Raw genomic sequence first — 21188 nt, 5'->3', positions numbered from 1 at the left:
AATTGTGCTAAACGCATTCTCTGAAAATTATTTCGAACAGTTGGTTCATGAGCCCACGCGAATAGTAAGCGGTTGTGAAAACAAACTTGATCTCTTAGCAATAAATAATCCTGAGTTAATAACGAGTATCAAAACAGATACAGGGATTAGTGAACACAGGGCTGTCGTAGCATGATTGAATATTGTAATCCCCAAATCCTCGAAGAATAAGCGAAAAATATACCTATTCAAAAAAGCAGATAAAAATTCACTTGACACATTCCTGAGAGACAGTCTCCACTCCTTCCAAATCAATAATATACTGGTAAGTGTAGACCAGATGTGGCTTGAATTCAAAGAAATAATATCGGCAGCAGTTGAGAGATTTACACCAAATAAATTAACAAACGACGGTGCTGGTCCTCCTTGGTATACAAAACGGGCCAGAACAGTGTTGCAGAAACAACGAAACAAACATGCCAAATTTAATCAGACGCAAAATCTCCAAGATTGGCGATCTTTTACAGAAGCTCGAAATTTAACTCGGACGTCAATGCGAGATGCTTATAACAGTTTCCACAACCAAACTTTGTTTCTAAACCTGGCAGAAAATCCAAAGAGATTCTGGTCGTATGTGAAGTATGTTAGCTGCAAGAAACAATAAATGACTTGAATGAGATTTTCACTCTGCAGCGTAGTGTGTACTGATATGAAACTTCCTGGGAGATTAAAACTGTGTGCCGGACCGAGACTCGAACTCGGGACCTTTGCAAGGCAAAGTTTCAATAAATGCCTTCTCTGGGGGACAGCAATGGAGATACTATCGAAGACAATGCTGCCAAAGCAGAGTTGCAAAAACAGCCTTCCGGAATGCCTTCACAAAGGAAGACGAAGTAAATATTCCAGAATTCGAATCAAGAACAGCTGCCAGCATGAGTAACGAGACGTAAATATCCTCGGAGTAGTGAGGCAACTTAAATCACTTATTAAAAGCAAGTCTCCTGGTCCAGACTATATACCAATTAAGTTCCTTTCAGAGTATGCTGACGCATTGGCTCCATACTTAACAATCATTTACAACCGTTCGCTCGACGAAAGATCCGTACCCACAGACTGGAAAGTTGCACAGGTCACACAAATTTTTAAAAAAGGTAGTAGGAGTAATCCACTTAATTACAGGCCCATATCGTTAACGTTGATATGCAGCAGGGTTCTGGAACACATATTGGTTTCGAACATTATGAATTACCTTGAAGAAAACGCTCTATTGACACACAGCACACAACTAGGTCTTTATTCGCATGATGTGTTGAGTGCTATTGACGAGGGCTTTCAGATCGATTTCGTATTTCCTGATTTCCGGAAGGCTTTTGACACTGTACCACACAAGCGGCTTGTAGTGAAATTGCGTTCTTATGGATTATCGTCTCAGTTGTGTGACTGGATTTGTGATTTCCAATCAGAGAGGTCAAAGTTCGTAGTAACTTACGGAAAGTCATCGAGTATATCAGAAGTGATTACTGGCGTTCCCCAAGGTAGTGTTATAGGCCTTTTGTTGTTACTTATGTATATAAACGATTTAGGGGACAATCTGAGTAGCCGACTTAGGTTGTTTGCAGATGACGCTGTCATTTATCGACGAATAAAGTCATCAGAAGATCAAAACAAATTGCAAAACGATTTACAAAAGATATCTGAATGGTGCCAAAATTGTCAGTTGACCCTAAACAACGAAAAGTGTGAGGTCATCCACATGAGAGCTAAAAGGAATTCGTTACACTTCGGTTACACGTCAAATCAGTCAAATCTAAAGGCCGTAAATTCAACTAAATACCTAGGAATTACAATTACGAACAACTTAAATTGGAAGGAACACATAGAAAATGTTGTGGGGAAGACAAACCAAAGGCTGCGTTTTATTGGCAGGACACTTAGAAAATGTAACAGACCTACTAAGGAGACTGCCTACACTACGCTTGTCCGTCCACTTTTAGAATACTGCTGTGGGGTCCTTACCAGATAGGACTGACGGAGTACATCGAAAAAGTTTAAAGAAGGGCAGCACGTTTTGTGTTATCGGGAAATATGGGAGAGAGTGTCACTGAAATGATACAGGAATTGAGCTGGACATCTTTAAAAGAAAGTCGTTTTTCGTGCGGCGGAATCTTCTCACGAAATTCCTATCATCAAATTTCTCCTCCGAATGCGAAAATATTTCGTTGGCACCGATCTACATAGGGAGAAACGATCACCACCGTAAAATAATTGAAATCGGAACTCCTACGGAAAGATATACGTGTTCGTTCTTTCCGCGCGCTATACGAGATTGGAACAATAGAGAATTGTGAAGGTGGTTCGATGAACCCTCTGCCAGCCACTTAAATGTGATTTGCAGAGTATACATGTAGATTCAGATGTAGATTACATGATGGTCTGGCAGATATTCCGAAATCAGATACTGGATTGTAAGGCATACCCAGGAGTAGATATAGACTCAGATCAAAAGGTAGTAATGATGAAGAGTAGACTGAAGTCTGAGAGATTGGTCACAAAGAATCAGTACGCAAAGAAGTGGGATATGGAAGTACTAACGTAAGGAATGAAAAGATACGCTTGAATTTCTCTGAGGCTATAGATACTACGATCAGCTCAGTAGGCGGTTCAGTTGAAGAGGAATGGGCGTCTCTAAAAAGGGCAATCACAGAAGTACGAAAGAAAACCGTTGGTACAAAGAAGCTAACTGCGAAGAAACCATCGGTAACAGAAGAAATACTTCAGTTGATAGATGAAAGAAGGAAGTTCAAAAATGTTCAAGAAAATTCAGGAATACAGACATACAAATCTCTAAGAAATGTAATAAATAGGAAGTGCTGGGAAGGTAAGGAGAAATGGCTGCAAGATTTTTGAAATTTTGAGAAAAATAGGTATAAACTTCAGGGATAGATAGGTAAATACAATATGTACAAGAGACAAGAGGGATTAATAAGAGTAAACGTCCAAGAACGAAGTGTCGGGATTAAAAAGGGTGTAAGACAGGGATGCGGTCTTTCGCCCGTACTGCTCAATCTATAAATCGAAGAAGCAGTGATGGAAATAAAAGAGAGGTTTAGGAGTGGAATTAAAATTCAAGGTGAAAGGATATCAGTGATACGATTCGCTGATGACATTGCTACCCTGATGAAAGTGAAGAAGAATTACATGATCTGCTGAATGGAATGAACATTCTAATGAGTACAGAATATGGATTGACAGTAAATCGAAGAAAGACTAAAATAATGAAAAGTAGCAGAAATAAGAACAGCGAGAAACGTAACATCAGGATCGGTGATCACGAAGTAGATGAAGGTAAGGAATTCTGCTACCTAGGCAAGAAAACAACCCATGACGGATGGAGCAAGGAGGACGTAAAAAGCAGAGTAGCAGTGGCAAAAACGTTATTCCTGGGCAAGAGACTGCTTCTAGTATCAAACATAGACCTTAATTTGTAGAAGAAATTTCCGGGAATATATGTTTGGAGTACAGCATTGTATGGTAATGAAACATGGACTGTGGGAAAACCAAAACAGAAGAATATTAAAGCATTTGAGATATGATGTTACACACGAATGTTAAAAATTAGGTGGACTGATAAGGTAAGGAACGAGGATTTTCTGCGCAGAATCGGAAAGGACAGTAATATGTGGAAAACACTAACAAGAAGCAAGGACAGGATGGCAGTCCATCACTTAAGAGATCACGGAATAACTTCCTTGGTACTAGAGGCAACTGTTGAGGATAAGACTTGTAGAAGAAGACATTAGAACACTTCCAGCAAATAACTGAGGACGTAGCTTTGCAAGTGCTACTCCGAGATGAAGAGTTTGGCACACGAAAGGAATTCGTGGCGGACCACATCAAACCAGTCCGAAGACTGATTACTAAATAAAAAATATCGCAATATCACAGGTTCACGTAAGGACCAGATAAGTCTCTGCAAATGCGAAATATTGGTATATTAATAACTGGTGTAACCGCCAGAATGTTGAATGCAAGCATTCAACGTGCATGCATTGTGTTGTACAGATGCCTGATGTCAGTTTGTAGGATGGAGTTCCATGCCTGTTTCACATGTCGGTTAATACAGGAACAGTTAGTGCTGTTTGTAGAAGAAGCTTGAGTTGTCTCCGATGATGTTCCAGTGGGACAGATACTGTGATCGAGCAGACCATGGCAACATGTCGACACTCCGTAGAGCATGTTGAGCTACAACAGCTGTATGTGGGCGACTGTTATCCTGTTGGGAAACATCCCCTGGAATGTTGTTCACGAATGACAGCAGCTCAGATTGACGAAGCAATTTGCAGTCAGAGAGCGTGGGATGACAACGAGAGTGTTCCTACTGTCACACGCAATCGCATCTCAGACCATAACTCCAGTTGTAAGTCCAGTGTGTCTAGCACGTAGTCAGGACTTCTGCTGGCCTCCAGCTGGCCTCTTCCTAACCAACTCGCGGCCATCACTGGCACCGAAGCAGAAGTAGCCTTTATCAGAAAACACAACAGACCTCCACCACGTTGTCCAACAAGCTCACGCTTGACAGCACTAAAGCGGTGGTTTGGAGTCAGTGGAATGCACGCTACAGGATGTGTGGCAGGGAGCTGCCCTTGGAGTAAACCGAAGTGTACAGTTCGTTGCGTCACAGTGGTGCCAGTAGCAGTTGGCACCACAGTGACACAATGAACTGTACACACTGTGCTGCTCAAATTTCTGCTGTATGTGCAGTACGATGATACGCCAGGGCCATAAGACGAACACGATAGTGCTCCTTGGCCGTCCGGAGCCCGTTCTTCTTACGACCGTAGAATCTCATGACTACCTCTGCCAGCAATCATGTATTCAGCGGCTACATTCTTGCCAAGTCTTTCTGCAAAATCGCAGAAGGAACATCCAGCTTCGTGCATCGCTATTACACGATTTCGCCAAGCTCAGTGAGGTGTTGATAAAGTAGTCTTTGTCGCCTTTAAGGTATTCTTGACTACATCAACCCACCACGTGCAGTCTCAAAAGTAACCAAAACTCTTGACCTTTACAGCTTGTGTTTAAAGCAAATCTGATTTTCTTCCTCATAGTGGCGCTACTAGCACCACTCTCAAGCGATTGGCGTGAAATTCGAATACATATCTTCTTTCAGACATACGAACACGCTCACCAACTTCCGTTTATGTCGCACAAGTCTTCCTTGGTGTTGTTACTTTTATCCGTCAGTGTACGAAGGGGAAACGTTGTTAGCAAAACTCTCGAAAAGTTTTTGACTGGTTTACTTCAAATTTTCACATGGTACTCTAATAAGTACTCAGACAGACATAGGATACACATTTTTTAAACGACAATGTACAGATTTTCTTTTAAAACTGAATGCGAGGAAGGAAATACTGCTCTGTGAAAATGTATGGTTTCGTTTTCTTTCTCACGCCCAGTTTTAAATATTACGGCAGGAAATTTGAACCATTAGAAAAATTGTTTCTCCCATGTACATTCTTTCCTCTTATTTATAATTATATGCACAACAATGTACTGTTTCATATATGAAGTCTTCACGAGTTGTCAGCCGAGTAGCATCGTCGTCTCGTAGCAACGTTTCGATGGAATGCGTCTCCATCATCTTCAGGCGCCTGAAGATGATGGAGACGCATTCCATCGAAACGTTGCTACGAGACGACGATGCTACGCGGCTGACAACCCGTGAAGACTTCATATATGAAATTCTCCGAGAAATCCTGCACTCGCATATAATGTACTGTTTCGTTCTATTCCTATTATTCAGTTTTAACAGGAAACAGGAAATTTGGTTTATGACTTACCGGCTTATGATTATAACACTACTACGGTATCTGAACCGTCAAGAACTTTGTAATCCTACCCTTTGACACATTCAAACTATTCCATCATAGAAGGTAATAGCCTCACAGACCGCAGCTGATGAGGTTTCTCTCACATCTCGTATACAAATGATCCCAGCTGATTTACTCATTCATTAAATTCTCCAGCAAGGTCTCGTTTGCAATAACAATAAACGAGCCTTAAGGCCAGAAAGAACGGACAGAGGAGGGGTGGGAGGAAACTGTGGGTAGTAAAGCAAAAGTAAAAACGCTGATCGCAGTTTTCAAATACTCATTTACAAATGAAAACACAGTGGTATTGCCTCTACTTAGTTCTCGTACCTCTCGAAAAGAGATTGAGAAACAGCTGAAATCCTTAAAAGTGAACAAAGCTCCAGGGGCCGATGGAATCCCTATGAGATTCTGTACCGAATTTACGGCTCAGCTAGCCCTGTTTTAACTATAATCTACCGTAGATCCCTCAAATAATACACCATAACTAGTAATTGGAAGAAAACGCAAGTCACACCTGTCAAAAGAAGGGTAACAGAAGTGATTCACAAAACTACAGCCCACTTTGAAAATTTTTTCATATCCGACAAAATAATTTGCAACTTTTTTCAGACAGTACTTCGTTATAGATAACTCCATATCTACAAAAAATCTAACATTATAATTGATATTGTCCGCAAGGTCATTAATACACAACATGAACAGAAGGGGTCCTAACGTACTTCCCTGGAACACATCGGAAGTTACTTGTACACCTCTCGATGACTCTCTGTCTGAGATGACATGCTGCGTCCTCTATATATAAAAAAAAAAAAAATCCTAAACGGAGTCGAAGATTTAGCTTGATAACCAATACGAGTATGCTTTTGATGATAAGCATAGAAGTGGTACTGAGTCAAAGACTTTCCGGAAATCGAGAAATATTGCAGTTACTGCGTGCCTTGATCGATGGCTTTGAGGATATCATCTGAGAAAAGTGCAATTTCGGTTTCACATCATCGATGATTTGGGCGTCCATTCTGGTTGGTATGGAGGAAGTCATTCTGTTCAAGATAACTCATTATGTTAGAGCTCAGAACATGTTCTAAGATTAATGAATGTCAAGAATACTGGGCTGTAGTTTTGTGAATCACTTCTGTTACCCTTCTTTTGACAGGTGTGACTTGCGTTTTCTTCCAATTACTAGGTATGGTGTATTATTTGAGGGATCTACGGTAGATTATAGTTAAAACAGGGCTAGCTGAGCCGTAAATTCGGTACAGAATCTCATAGGGATTCCATCGGCCCCTGGAGCTTTGTTCACTTTTAAGGATTTCAGCTGTTTCTCAATACTCTTTTTCGAGAGGTACGAGAATTAAGTAGAGGCAATACCACTGGGTTTTCATTTGTAAATGAGTATTTGAAAACTGCGATCAGCGTTTTTACTTTTGCTTTACTACCCACAGTTTCCTTCCACCCCTCCTCTGTCCATTCTTTCTGGCGTTAACTCCCTTGAAATATTCAAAAACGTAAAATTGTGCACTTCAAAAAATGAAGAAAGTTGTATCCGATGACTACAGCATCAACGATCCACAGTTGGAGTAGATCAACTCATACAAGTATCTGAATGTAACACTTTGTAGGGATATGAAATGGGAAGATCACATGGGCTCAGTTGCAGGTAAAGCAAGTGGCAGACTTCGGCTTATTGGCGAAATACTAGGGAAATGAAATCAGTCTACAAAGAAGATTGCTAACAAATCACTCACGCGACTCAGCCTAGAATATTTTTCAAGTGTGTGGGACCTGTACCAGGTAAGGCTAATAGGGGGGTATTGTAGATAAACAGAGAAGGGCATCACGAATAGTCCTAGGTTTGTTTGACCTGCAGAAGAGTGTGACACATGATGATGATGTTTGGTTTGTGGGGCGCTCAACTGCGCTGTCATCAGCATCCGTAAATCGTCCCAATTTATACACAATCCAATCTAGCCATTGTCACGAATGATGATGATAAAATGATGAGGACAACACAAACACCCAGACCTAGGCAGAGAAAAACCCCAGCCTTGCCAGGAATAGAACCCGGGTCCATGTGATCCAGAGGCAGCAAGAGTGTCACAGAGATACTACAGAAACTTTACTGGCAAAAATTTGAAGATCCCGCAAAAGACCACTTAGATTCAAGTACCGGTTTTAAATGATGGCTATAGGAATATACTATGACCCCGTAGATATTGCTCCGTTACGGATCGCGCGGACTAGGTTAGATTTCAAATAACTTCCAGGAATTCGGCAAGGTAACACTTTTAGCGACCGCCGATATTTCGGAGGGAGAACACCCTGCCATTTTCAAGGCGAACTGCAATGGACAGGCGACATACATGCAAATTTAAAACTTATGTTCTAGGACTAATGCAGGAAAGATAACGCCACACACTGAACACTAGTGCCACCAAAGATGACCACTGTCATACCTATCGATAGTGAGACTACATACTCGCAAATCTAGTAGCATTGATTCTGTCCCTCCGTTTTTTTGACAAGGGAGAGAGCCGGATTCCAAACAGAGTTTAAACAAAATCCTCCATTCCTGTTAACGAGGTTGCTCGCTAATTTAATCTAAACTGCCTCCTTAATAACACTGTCCCGATAGCTGGACGTGCATGCCAATATCTCGGTGCTATTATATAACATGGGGTGACCAGTATCCAAGCAATGTTCGGCAATAGGAGATCTACATGCCTGCTGTAATCGTGTGTGCCGTTTATTCTCAGTACATCAGTCCTCTAAGGTCCTGATAGTTTGACCAATAATGCCATGCCGCAGCTACAAGGAATGCGATATACATACGCCTTACGCTGACCAAGATCATCCTTAACAGAACTCAAAAGCGCTCTAATTTTACATGGAGGTCGGAAAAGACATTTCACATCGTATTTCCGTAAAATACGACCGATCTTGTTGGAAGTGTTTCCTACGTAAGGCAAAAAGGCAGTAGACTTAGGTGTTGACTCAGAATTATGATTAATCACCCGCTGTACAGTTGATCGACAGCGCAACGCACGTTCAATCTGTCTATCACTATAACCATTTTGACGAAGTGTAACTTCAACATGGGACAGCTCAGCTGGCAAAGTCATAAACGACATGTGCCCTGTGTATCAAGATACAAAGTACCCCTTCATGCTGAGCCGGATGGTGACAACTATTAGCCTGTAAGTACAAGTCGGTGTGAGTACGTTTCCTGGAGACTCCGTTGCGCTATCTACCAACTGAGTGATTGAGGATAATTCTGAGTCGACATCTAAGTCTACTGCCTTTTTGCCTTACGTAGAAAACACTTCCAACAAGATTTTACGGAAATACGATGTGAAATGTGTTTTCCGACCTCCATCTAAAATTAGAGCGTTTTTGAGTTCTGGCCGGCCGGTGTGACCGAGCGGTTCTAGGCACTTCAGTCTGGAACCGCACGACCGCTACGGTTGCAAGATCGAATCCCGCCTCGGGCATGGATGTGTGTGATGTCCTTAGGTTAGTTAGGTTTAAGTAGTTCTATGTTCTAGGGGACTGATGACCTCAGGTGTTAAGTCCCATAGTGCTCAGAGCCATTTGAACATTTTTTTTTTTTTTTTTTTTTTTAAAGGATGATCTCGGCGTGCGTAAGGCGGGTGTATATCGCATTCTTTGTAGCTGCGGCATGGCATATATTGGTCAAACTATCAGGACCGTGGAGCACCAATGTACTGAGCATAAACGGCACACACGATTACAGAAGCCAAGTAGATCTGCTATTGCCGAACATTGCTTGGATACTAGTCACACACCGATATATTGGCATGTGCGTCTAGCTATTGGGACAGTGTTATTAAGGAGGCAGTTGAGATTAAATTAGCGAGCAATCTCGTTAATAGGGATGGAGGTTTTTGTTTAAACTCTGTTGGCACCGGGCTCTCTCCCTTTGTCAAAAAGACAGAGGGACAGAGTGAATGCTACGTCAACTGCGAGTTCGTAGTCTCACTATCGATAGCTCTGACTTTGGTCATCTTCGGTGGCAGTAGTGTTCATTATGTGTGTGTTATCTTTCCTGCATCAGTCCGAGAACCGAGGTTTTAAATTTGCATGTACGTCGCCTGTCCGTTGCAGTTTGCCTTGAAAATGGCGGGAGAACCCCGCCGAAATATCGGAGGTTCGCTGAAAGTGTTACCTGGCTGAATTCCCGGAAGTTATTTGAAAGTTGGGTACGCCAGGAGAAACTCAGGTCTCACAAGGTTAGATTAATTACAACGTGTAAATTAGCATTTAAGCAGTCATTCTTCTCGCGCTACATTCTTGAATGGAACGTTGTTGTTGTTGTGGTCTTCAGTCCTGAGACTGGTATGATGCAGCTCTCCATGCTACTCTATCCTGTGCAAGCCTCTTCACCTCCCAGTACCTACTGCAGCCTACATCCTTCTGAATCTGCTTAGTGTATTCATCTCTTGGTCTCCCTCTACGATTTTTACCCTCCACGCTGCCCTCAAGTACTAAATTGATGATCCCTTGATGCCTCAGAACATGTCCTACCAACCGATGCATTGTTCTAGTCAAGTTGTGCCGCAAACTCCTCTTCTCCCCAATTCTATTCAATACCTCCACATTAGTTATGTGATCTACCCATCTAATCTTCAGCATTCTTCTGTAGTACCACATTTCGAAAGCTTGTATTCTCTTCTTGTCCAAACTATTTATCGGCCACGTTTCACTTCCATACATGGCTACGCTCCATACAAATACTTTCAGAAAGGACTTCCTAACACTTAAATCTATACTCGATGCTAACAAATTTCTCTTCTTCAGAAACGCTTTCCTTGCCATTGCCAGTCTACATTTTATATCTTCTCTACTTCGACCATCATCAGTTATTTTGCTCCCCAAATAGCAAAACTCCTTTACTACTTTAAGTGTCTCATTTCCTAATCTAATTCCCTCAGCATCACCCGACTTAATTCGACTACATTCCATTATCCTCGTTTTGCTTTTGTTGATGTTCATCTTATACCCTCCTTTCAAGACACTGTCCATTACGTTCAACTGCTTTTCCAAGTCCTTTGCTGCCTCTGACAGAATTACTATGTCATCGGCGAACCTCAAAGTTTTTATTTCTTCTGCATGGATTTTAATACCTACCCCGAACTTTTCTTTTGTTTTCTTTGCTGCTTGCTCAATATGCAGATTGAATAGCATCGGGGAGAGGCTACAACCCTGTCTCACTCCGCTCCCAACCACTGCTTCCCTTTCATGTCCCTCGACTCTTATAACTGCCATCTGGTTTCTGTACAGATTGTAAATAACCTTTCGCTCCCTGTATTTTACCCCTGCCACCTTCAGAATTTGAAAGAGAGTATTCCAGTCAACATTGTCAAAAGCTTTCTCTAAGTCTACAAATGCTAGAAACGTAGGTTTCCTTTCCTTAATCTTTGTTCTAAGATAAGTCGTAGGGTCAGTATTGCCTCACGTGTTCCAACATTTCTACGGAATCCAAACTGAAGAATGGAACGTAAGGGAGCCATAATAACTGGTACAGTGGGAAGTACCCTCTGCTATGCACTTTCCAGCGGTATGGGCGTGAATGCAGAGAAGATAAGGAGACGCAGGTGCTGACCTTGGCGCCGGCGGCGGCGGGGGTTCCCCGGAGACGTCCTCCTGCGAGGAGTCGAGGTCGTGGCTCTCGGTGCGCTCGCGCAGCAGCGGCGGCGTCACGGCGGCCAGCACCGGCACGATGGTCGTCGCCTCGTCGCAGGAGGCGACGTTGCGCGACGTGACGAAGAGGCGCGCGCGGTGGTTCAGCAGGCACAGGTTGTCGCTGTGGCGCCGCCACGGCTCCGGCACCACCGGCGCCGCCAGGCTGTCGCGGTGGCCCAGGCCTGCCACATTGCACAGGCCGCACGTCGTCACAGGCCGAGCACGGCCAACTCACCGATATTTGTTGACTAAGATATTACAGTTTTCTTTAAAAGGAAGTGTCCTATATTACGAGGCGTGTTTTTTAAGTAGTACCGTTTTGAAATTAAAAAAAAGACGTGCTAAGATATCTCAATAATTTTATTTTTCAGAATGAGATTTTCACTCTGCAGCGGAGTGTGCGCTGATATGAAACTCCCTGGCAGATTGAAACTGTATGCTGGACCGAGACTCGAACTCGGGACCTTTGCCTTTCGCGGGCAAGTGCTCTACCATCTGAGCTACCAAAGCACGACTCCCGCCCCGTCCTCACAGCTTTACTTCTGCCAAGGTAGGAGGCGAAGTACTGGCAGACGTAAAGCTGTGAGGACGGGGTGTGAGTCGTGCTTGGGTAGCTCAGTTGGTAGAGCACTTGCCCGCGAAAGGCAAAGGTCCCGAGTTCGAGTCTCGGTCCGGCACACAGTTCTAATCTGTCAGGAAGTTTCAATTTTATTTTTACATGAAAGCCTGTACCTTAATCTACGCACTGACGCCATATTTCCTGGTTTACGTTGTGTATTGAGTGTTTAAGATGGCTCCGATAATTGTGAGTCCCTCCGACTGTGAAGTGCGGGGTATTATAATACTTCTTAGTGCTAAAGGCCTAAAAGCGATCGATATTCATCGTAAGATCTGTGCAGTTTACGGAGAAAACATTATGAGTGATGGAAAGGTAAGAAAGTGGGTGAGATCATTTAAAGATGGCCGCACAAATGTGCATGATGCACAACGGAGTGGGCGTCCTTCGGTCGTTAATGAAAGTTTGATGCAGGAACTGGACAATAAGATGAGACAAAACAGACGCTTTACGATTTCCTCCTTGCGGGATGACTTTCCTAATATTTCTCGTAGTGTTTTGTATGGCATTGTGACCGAGCACATGAATTACCGAAAATTGTGCGCACGCTGGGTACCGAAAATGTTGACTGATGTGCAGAAAAAAAATGGTTCAAATGGCTCTGAGCACTATGGGACTGCAGCGCCTAGGCCGGCCGCTGGTGGCCGAGCGGTTCTGGCGCTACAGTCTGGAACCGCGCGACCGCTACGGTCGCAGGTTCGAATCCTGCCTCGGGCATGGATGTGTGTGTTGTCCTTAGGTTAGTTAGGTTTAAGTAGTTCTAAGTTCTAGGGGACTTATGACCTCAGCAGTGGAGTCCCATATTGCTCAGAGCCATTTGAACCATTTTTTTGTAGCGCCTAGAACCGCTCGGCCACTCCGGCCAGCGGATGTGCACAAAACCAAACGTTTAGACAGTGCATTGACTTTCCTTGAGCGGTACCACAACGACGGTGATAATTTCTTAAGCCAAACTGTCACGGGCGATGAAACATGGGTGGCCTACGTCACACCAGAATCAAAGCAACAGTCCATGGAAGTTGAGCAAGGGCATCGTTTTGCTACAAGACAATGCCCGTCCGCATGTGGCGAATCAGACCAAAGATCTCTTCACATCTTTTCGATGGGAAACTCTAGATCATCCTCCGTACAGCCCCGATCTTGCGCCCAGTGACTACCACCTGTTCCTGCACTTGAAGAAACACCTGGGCGGTCAGCGTCTTCACGACGATGGCAAAGTCAAAACAGTGGTGATGCAGTGGTTAACAAGTCAGGCAGCAGACTTCTATGAGGAGGGTATTCAAAAACTGGCACAACGTTATGACAAGTGCCTCAATATTGACGGAAATTATGTAGAAAAGTAGATTAAGGTACAGGCTTTCAAGTAAAAATAAAATTATTCAGATATCTTAGCTCGTCTTTTTTAATTTTAAAACGGTACTTACTTAAAAAACACGCCTCGTATTATACGGGATAGTACAGGTGGAAGCTAGTACAAAGAGCTATAGAAGTAAGTCTGGTAAGAAATATTTGTTGAGATATGGGCCATTTTAACATGTTTTTATTATACAGAGCGATTTAAAAAAAGCTACAAATTGGCATGGCATATCGGGAATACAACAAGGATCAATAATCACATAGAAACTGGGGGTCGCAAACGCCACGAGAGGTCGGAGACAGTTTAATTGGGCTGTACATTCTCTCGGACTTATCTGATGGTCGCACGTATCTCATATTTCTTATATATTTTTATTAGGTCTTTTTCTTGTCTGTCAATCTGTTCTGCATAAATTTTAAAATTGACCTTAAAATAACTTCCCATTGAGCAACTGACTTTAAAATTTTAAACATAGTTCAGAACTGGATGACAATGCAGTATTAATTCGCTCTCTGTGCAGTAAGGGTGGGGGTGGGAGTGAAGAAGTTTCTTAGCGCCTGACATCTCAGCTGCCATGTAGGAATGTACGTTGCAGGTAGTATGTGAGTCGATGGGCATCGCTGAGCAGAGAGAGTGGGTTAGAAGAGAGGGATGGAGAGAGGGGGAGAAGGAAATGTTTGCAATTCATGTGACTTATGCATACACAGGCGAAGATATGGGTAGAAAACTAGTACATTTTGAGCCGTGGAAAATTTGCTGTTTTGAAGAGCGCGCCGCAGCGCATGGTGTGAAGTAGTCGTCCTCCGTTTCTGGCGGTGGCGCCGCTGTGGCAATCGCAGCTTTGGTGTCTCCCTCTGGTGGGAAAGGGGAAAAGTTGCCTGTTCACGTTCATTTAAGGGGCGCTATGAGCTCGGCAGTTGGTCAGTCTGTCAGTCTCGGCGAGTCTGATGAGTTGGTCAGCCGGATCAGTGTGGGGCAGTCAGTGTCTGTCTCTCTGTCGTCCGGAGTGCTAGTATGTATTAGGCCGCCAGTCTGCTCGAGTTGCTCGGTCAACGGTCATTGCCGGTTGGATCGATCGGTTGGTCGGTCGCGCACTGGGACACAAGATGACTTGTCTGTCTTGAGAGTTGGGGCATGTGAGGTCGCCACGTCAGTCCAGTGGGCCGCGCCGTGGCTTCACGGTTCACACGACAGCAACAGGAGCGAAACCATGACATCGGGCTGGCCGGAGCGAGCTGCGACGTCGTGAGACGGGAGATCGGCGCACCTTCCTGCGTCCGTTGAAGCGGCTGGCAGCGGACGGTTCGGGAGAGCGTTGGGGGTGCTGCGCCAGGTCTTCGCCAGAAATCGCAGTTTATTAGAAGTTAAGTGATTGGAGATATGTTGTTTCATTTACTTGCTAAATTCTACTTGTTTCCTTGGTCAGTCTCTCGTCGCCAGCTTGCTCGTTTGTCTCTCGTCCGCATTTGTTGGGCAGTTAGTGTCTGTCTGTCTGTCTGTCTATCGTCTGCCATACATTAATAGCTGCCTCTGTCATGTTTGTCGGATTCGGTGTTAACGAATTTATTGCTTAAGGTGTAAAGGCCGAATTCCTGAAATATGTTTTTATCTTGCCTATCATCTTGAGAAGTGGTACATGTGTAATGTAGAGCATGTTTGTACATTTTATGTAAGACTGCTTTTCATGGGTTTTTATTTAAATGGTCATTTTAGTATATAAAGTGTCACCCTTCCACCGTAACAGTTCTTTTAAAAACAAGATGCACTTTCGGTGGCAAATAAATTTTGATGTGAGTGTTTTGTACCATTTCTATCCCTCTTACGGGGTGCATAGTTTATGTATTTGTGTGAGTTGTTAAAATTTTTAGTTTAAAGTAATCAGGTGTTTTGCAGATTTGCACCAGTATAGTCTTTCAGAGGTTGTTGTGAGCGGTCGTGACTACGGCCGTGTTAAAAGGGAGTGGCAAGGTTCTCAGCCCGAAAGCTGTCAAAAAGGAAAAAATTTGTTGTTTCTGCCTCTGAATAAATTGTAACTTCATATTTACAGGCTGCTTTCTGATTATAATTTTAAATCTGTTTTCCAAAAAAATAAAGGGTTTTTAGGAATAAAATCTCGATTTTTTGAAAGAAATGTGATTTGTTTACATCAGTTACCCACTGGTAACTACTTCCACGCTCACATTGTGTGATTAAATGTGTTAATGTTCTTGATGAATCGTTAGTAAATAAAGGTAATTCTTTAAGAACAGATTTTGAAAGTAATTTACGGTTCACATTTGCACAAATAAATAATTAACTAAAAATATGTTGTTGTTGTTGTTGTGGTCTTCAGTCCTGAGACTGGTTTGATGCAGCTCTCCATGCTACTCTATCCTGTGCAAGCTTCTTCATCTCCCAGTACCTACTGCAACCTACATCCTTCTGAATCTGCTTACTGTATTCATCTCTTGGCCTCCCTCTACGATTTTTACCCTCCACGCTGCCCTCCAATGCTAAATTTGTGATCCCTTGATGCCTCAAAACATGTCCTACCAACCGATCCCTTCTTCTAGTCAAGTTGTGCCACAAACTTCTCTTCTCCCCAATCCTATTCAATACCGCCTCATTAGTTACGTGATCTACCCACCTTATCTTCAGCATTCTTCTGTAGCACCACATTTCGAAAGCTTCTACTCTCTTCTTGTCCAAACTGGTTATCGTCCATGTTTTACTTCCATACATGGCTACACTCCATACAAATACTTTCAGAAACGACTTCCTGACACTTAAATCTATACTCGATTATATTAAAAATATAATCTCATTAAAATGTTTAAAATCAACTGAGAAAATTCACACATGCAAGACTAAAATCCAGCAAGTAATTACTTAAATACAAATAAATTTTTAATTTAACGCATTTTTGGATTTAACTAAATGTACAAGCGTAGAAAATAAATTTTCCTACCTCTTTAAAGATTCCTAAAACCATACAGATAGTCCGGGAAATCTATGCTTGTGAATTCTTAATAGCTGTACCAAAACCTGTAGTATTATTAATGATAAAAGTGAGGTGCATGCAATAGATAGTAGTTGTAAGGTGAACTATGCATGCATCAGTCGTGAAATGCATGGGGTCCACGTTTTCCGTTGTAAATATTACAAGTACTGTAATAGCTATTAAAAACTCACAAGCATAAATCTTCAGCACTATCAGTACGTGGTTAGAAATCTGCATGCAGGTAGGAAAAATTTATGATTTTTTAAGTCGTATTTAAAAACGTGTTATTTTAAAGATGTGTTTTTATTTAAATAATTGTGAGTGGTCAGTGTACAGTGGTTTCAGGCAAATGCCGGGATGGTTCCTTTGAAAGGGGACAGCGGATTTCCTTCCCCAACTTTCCGTAATCCGAGCTTGTGCTCCGTCTCTAATGACCTCGTTGTCGAAGGGATGTTAAACACTAATCTTCTCCTCCTCCTACTGCAGCCCAATGCCAACATATTGAGTTAGTTGCTCTGCAACAATGAGCGCTAGCTGCCGTATATGCATTGCATCTTGAGCCAGGTCGTCAGAATTAATGCAGCTGCAGTCAGCGCACCTTGAGCTGTGCCACCAGGATGCATGCTGTTTGCAGGATATGTACCTTGAACTCTGCTGTCAAAACGCATGCTAGATGAAGTGTGCGCATCTTGAGATGTACTGTCGCCGTGCACACCTCGAACCGTGTTGTCACAGTGCGGTCCCGTTCCAATATGTACACCTTTCGCGGTGCCTTCAAGACATGCGCTAACAATAGTGTCCACAGCTTGAGCCACTGTCACGATATGCAAAATTTACACTGTGTGCACCTTGACCTATGCTGTATCTGGAACGTACGATCGTTGAGCTATGTAGTAGCGACAAGCAGCAGCTTTGGTGCACGCACCTTGAGCCGTGCTGTCGCGACGCGAGCTCGAGACGCTATCCCGGTGGCCGAGCCTGCGCTGACTCGTCGTGCTGTCTCGCCGCCCCAGCGCTGGGCTGCCGGTGCTGCCGCTGCTGTCTCGCCGCGACAGCCCCATGCTGTCCCGCCGCGCGGCCAGACTGCCGCGGTGCTCCGGGCTGCCGAACGGCGACGGTACCACCACGTCGCTGTCGCGCCGGCTCACCGGCGCAGCAGCTGCAGCCGCGACAGCCACGCGGTGTTCAGGGCTGCCACCTGTAAGCGCAGACAGCCCTCGCTCAATCTCCCTGACACGTTTTGCCTTACGTACTGACATACAAACAAAATGCCACCAACTGAGTCCAGTGTTCAGTGGTGTTCCGTCAATAACAGGCCGTAATAAAGCATTGCTTCAAACGAAAGTTTTGTGTCAAAAAAATTATAACATGGGCTCGACAAAATGAAGACTTCTTTTTAATAATCCTTTTCTGTTTGACACGGTGAAGTAGTACGATGATTAGGCCCTGGGCTTATATCTGGGAGCATCAGCGTTCAGTTGCCTGCCGAAACGCCAACATTTGCGTTTCCCCTGGTTTCCCTAATTTTTGTCACGTGTGCAGGCTATGGTGTGCACTCCTTCAGATGTACTGTCACCACTGATAGTAACACTTTCCTGGTTCCCTAGCATTCTGTAATGACTCATCATCCTGCTTGTGTACCACAGGTCTGAAATTAACAAATGCTTTCCTTTAAAATTGACACGCAATCTGCTTCCCACTCCCTCTCGTCCAGTCTTACTTCTGCACTGATTTTCACTGACATAATATTAAACGCTAACCTTCTTTTCCTTTTTTAAATTTGATAATGGATGAAACTCAAAGACAGTACCACCTGTGTTTTATCTAATATGCCTAGAAATGGTAAAGACCTACAACTATTACCAGTCAGAAGTAGAAGATGGGAAGTTCTCTGGTTGCGTTAGCATCCCTGTCAGTATCTAGCTGAGATTAATTAACAGCACATGGTTCATTAATCTTAGACGACGATGTCGAAAGAGTAATAGCTCAAATTTACCGAAACAGTATTCACAGATATACTATGGATCAAAAGAAATCAGTTAGATCCTACTTGCAGAGACTGTAGGTAGATCCATGGACTGAAACACGGGTGGTCAGAGAAACACACTGTCCACTATTTGAAATGGCCATACTGAAGAATTTAATGGACACAGGAAGCCTTATAAAAATGCATTTGTTGTTGACGAATTTCAAGTGGCCGAGCGCTTCTAGGCGCTTCAGTCTAGAACCGCGCGACCGCTACGGTCGCAGGTTCGAATCCTGCCTCAGGCATAGATGTATGTGATGTCCTTAAGTTAGTTAGGTTTAAGTAGTTCTAAGTTCTAGGGGACTGATGACCTCAGATGTTAAGTCCCATAGTGCTCAGAGCCATTTGAACCATTTTGAACGAATTTCAAGATACAAGTTATTGTGGCAAAAACGTACAGAATTCGGTTCACTGAATTCGCGCTGTAAGAACTGTGTCATCATTTTCTGAGATGCCTCTCTAGACATTTTATAAACATGAGACACCGTGTGTCTGATGCCAGGGACGTCTGCCTGTAGCTAGAGATGACTTATAACCACATTACAGTTCAACCCTTTAAACTCACTCAAGGATAATCTCCTGTAAAACGTCCTTCGAGAGTTGGGTTTCATAGTTCTTTGAATTACAGTTAAGTCATTGCATCGCGAGAGTTAATTCCTAAAAAAATTCACTGGTCGACTGAATTAAATCGTTCCCAAACATCCAGTAGTTTTGTCTGTGTCTATTTGTTATTTCAGAAGATTCTTAAGTATTGACAGCGCACACCTATCTCTGGTTCCCAGCAATCAATTAAATTACTTCAGTTAAGTTCTAATCGTAATAATTGGCCAGTAAGCGAGTAGCTCAAGCTGTAAAATATAAATCTCTTTGATTCGTTTGCTTTTAACATGCGTAAGTCTGTATCATGTGTTTAGGAACGATTGGACATTATTGATATACATAAGTTCAAATGGCTTTGAGCACAATGGGACTTAACATCTGAGGTCATCAGTCCCCTAGAACGTAGAACTACTTAAACTTAATTAACCTAAGGACATCACATACACATCCATACCCGAGGCAGGATTCGAAGGCCGGCCCCGGTGGTCTAGCGGTTCTAGGCGCTCAGTCCGGAACCGCGCGACTGCTACGGTCGCAGGTTCGAATCCTGCCTCGGGCGTGGATGTGTGTGATGTCCTTAGGTTAGTTAAGTTTAAGTAGTTCTAAGTTCTAGGGGACTGATGACCTCAGATGTTAAGTCCCATAGTGCTCAGAGCCATTTGAACCATTTGTTATTAGACAGTAATATCTGCGATATTATGAACAATACAAACAAATACCATCATTGTAAAAACTTCGCAGGTTTTGTCGCTCAGAACTGTAATTAATGCTAGCAAAGAAACCTTGATGATCTGATATTAAAAGATGTCAGAGTGAATACGTCATTTTGTGCGAAAGAAAATGAGCATAGTACATTACATTTTTCACAAGAAATGAACAAAAAACGGCCAGAAGTTTATTTAGAGGAACCTAGGATTAATGCAGACTACACTGTGAATAAATGTTGCGAAGTGACAGACTATGAAGAGTACTGTCAATAAAAAAAAGTGCCGGTCAACGTTTCATTGTTTTGAAAGCTGAGTTTCGGTTTGTGTTCACTTCTCTTCAGTGGCTATAAAAAAAAAAGTCAGACTATGGCGTCGAAATGGAGAGAAAAGGAATTAAAATTCGTAAAGGGAAGGAAAGCGGAACTTTGGCATTAAGGAGCATCAACCCTCTTCTGCTTATTCCACTGACAAAATTTACGAAGAAAATTGTTCTCTTCCTGTTTGCGCCGTACAGTCTGGACCTAAATTCCTATAGCCTGGAATCTTGCTAAGAATAACATCAATAGTCACAATATGTCAGGAACCTCGTTCTCTAACCCGAAAAAAGGCTGATGCTTTTTCTCTTACTACCTCGTGTGTCACCCAGCCTGGTGGAAATTCTTCCACGTAAAACACTACTTCGGCGACTTGAGCATAACTTTCGCTGCTTCTCTGTTAAAACAGCTTTTCAGTTAGCCTCAAATGGCTGAGAGACCCCTCCCAGGCCTTTCCACCGGAGAGAATGTCTCCGGGAGTTGAGCCTGGACCTTGATGCTACTAGCAAAAACCGCTAATCACTAGACAATACAGTGGGGTTTATTTTATTGGCGTGATATTACGTTTCAATGAGGTAACATTAGGAAACTAGAAAGGCCAAGTATCACACCAAAAAATGTGTTTGATGATGATTGGAGCGACATACTTTGACGGACGGGGAAACAAATCAGGCGGTAATCATCATTTGTGGCTAAAGCAGCAAACGACGGAAATGGCGACTGTTAGTGAGGCGCCGTGAGCAGCCAGTGCGACCTATACCATAAGTTCTGTTTCTGTTCAAGTTCTAGTTGGGCACTTCATTCAGTGGCGTGTACAGACGTGTAGCGTGTGGCTGCACTACACTTGAACAGGCCCGGATCTAGGGGGCAGCGAACCGGGGTATCTGCCCCGGACAGTACTTTCAGGGGGCGCCAAATTCATACTCTTGAAGAAGAAAACCTTGTTTCACAAAGCACCTAGCATCAAGCGCACGTTGATCCATGGATTATCCATATGATTTAGAACATTTTTGAATACATTGTAAGTTGATTTCTG

At 43.2% G+C, this 21188-nt stretch overlaps 1 protein-coding gene across 1 annotated transcript in view; it reads right to left on the bottom strand.

The window, feature by feature from the left end:
* LOC126263323 (serine/arginine repetitive matrix protein 1-like) overlaps positions 1–21188 on the bottom strand; it is a 550556-nt gene that overhangs the window by 82765 nt on the left and 446603 nt on the right. The window contains exons 10-12 of the mRNA XM_049960412.1: positions 17431–17703; positions 17104–17319; positions 11473–11734 (exon numbers count right to left, since the gene is read on the bottom strand). Coding sequence (XP_049816369.1) covers positions 11473–11734; positions 17104–17319; positions 17431–17703 — 751 coding nt within the window. The remainder of the gene's footprint in view (positions 1–11472; positions 11735–17103; positions 17320–17430; positions 17704–21188) is intronic.

This window comes from Schistocerca nitens, chromosome 6 (genome assembly GCF_023898315.1).
Source record: "Schistocerca nitens isolate TAMUIC-IGC-003100 chromosome 6, iqSchNite1.1, whole genome shotgun sequence".
Taxonomy (NCBI): Eukaryota; Metazoa; Arthropoda; class Insecta; order Orthoptera; family Acrididae; genus Schistocerca; species Schistocerca nitens.
This window is presented reverse-complemented; position numbering and strand designations above follow the sequence as displayed.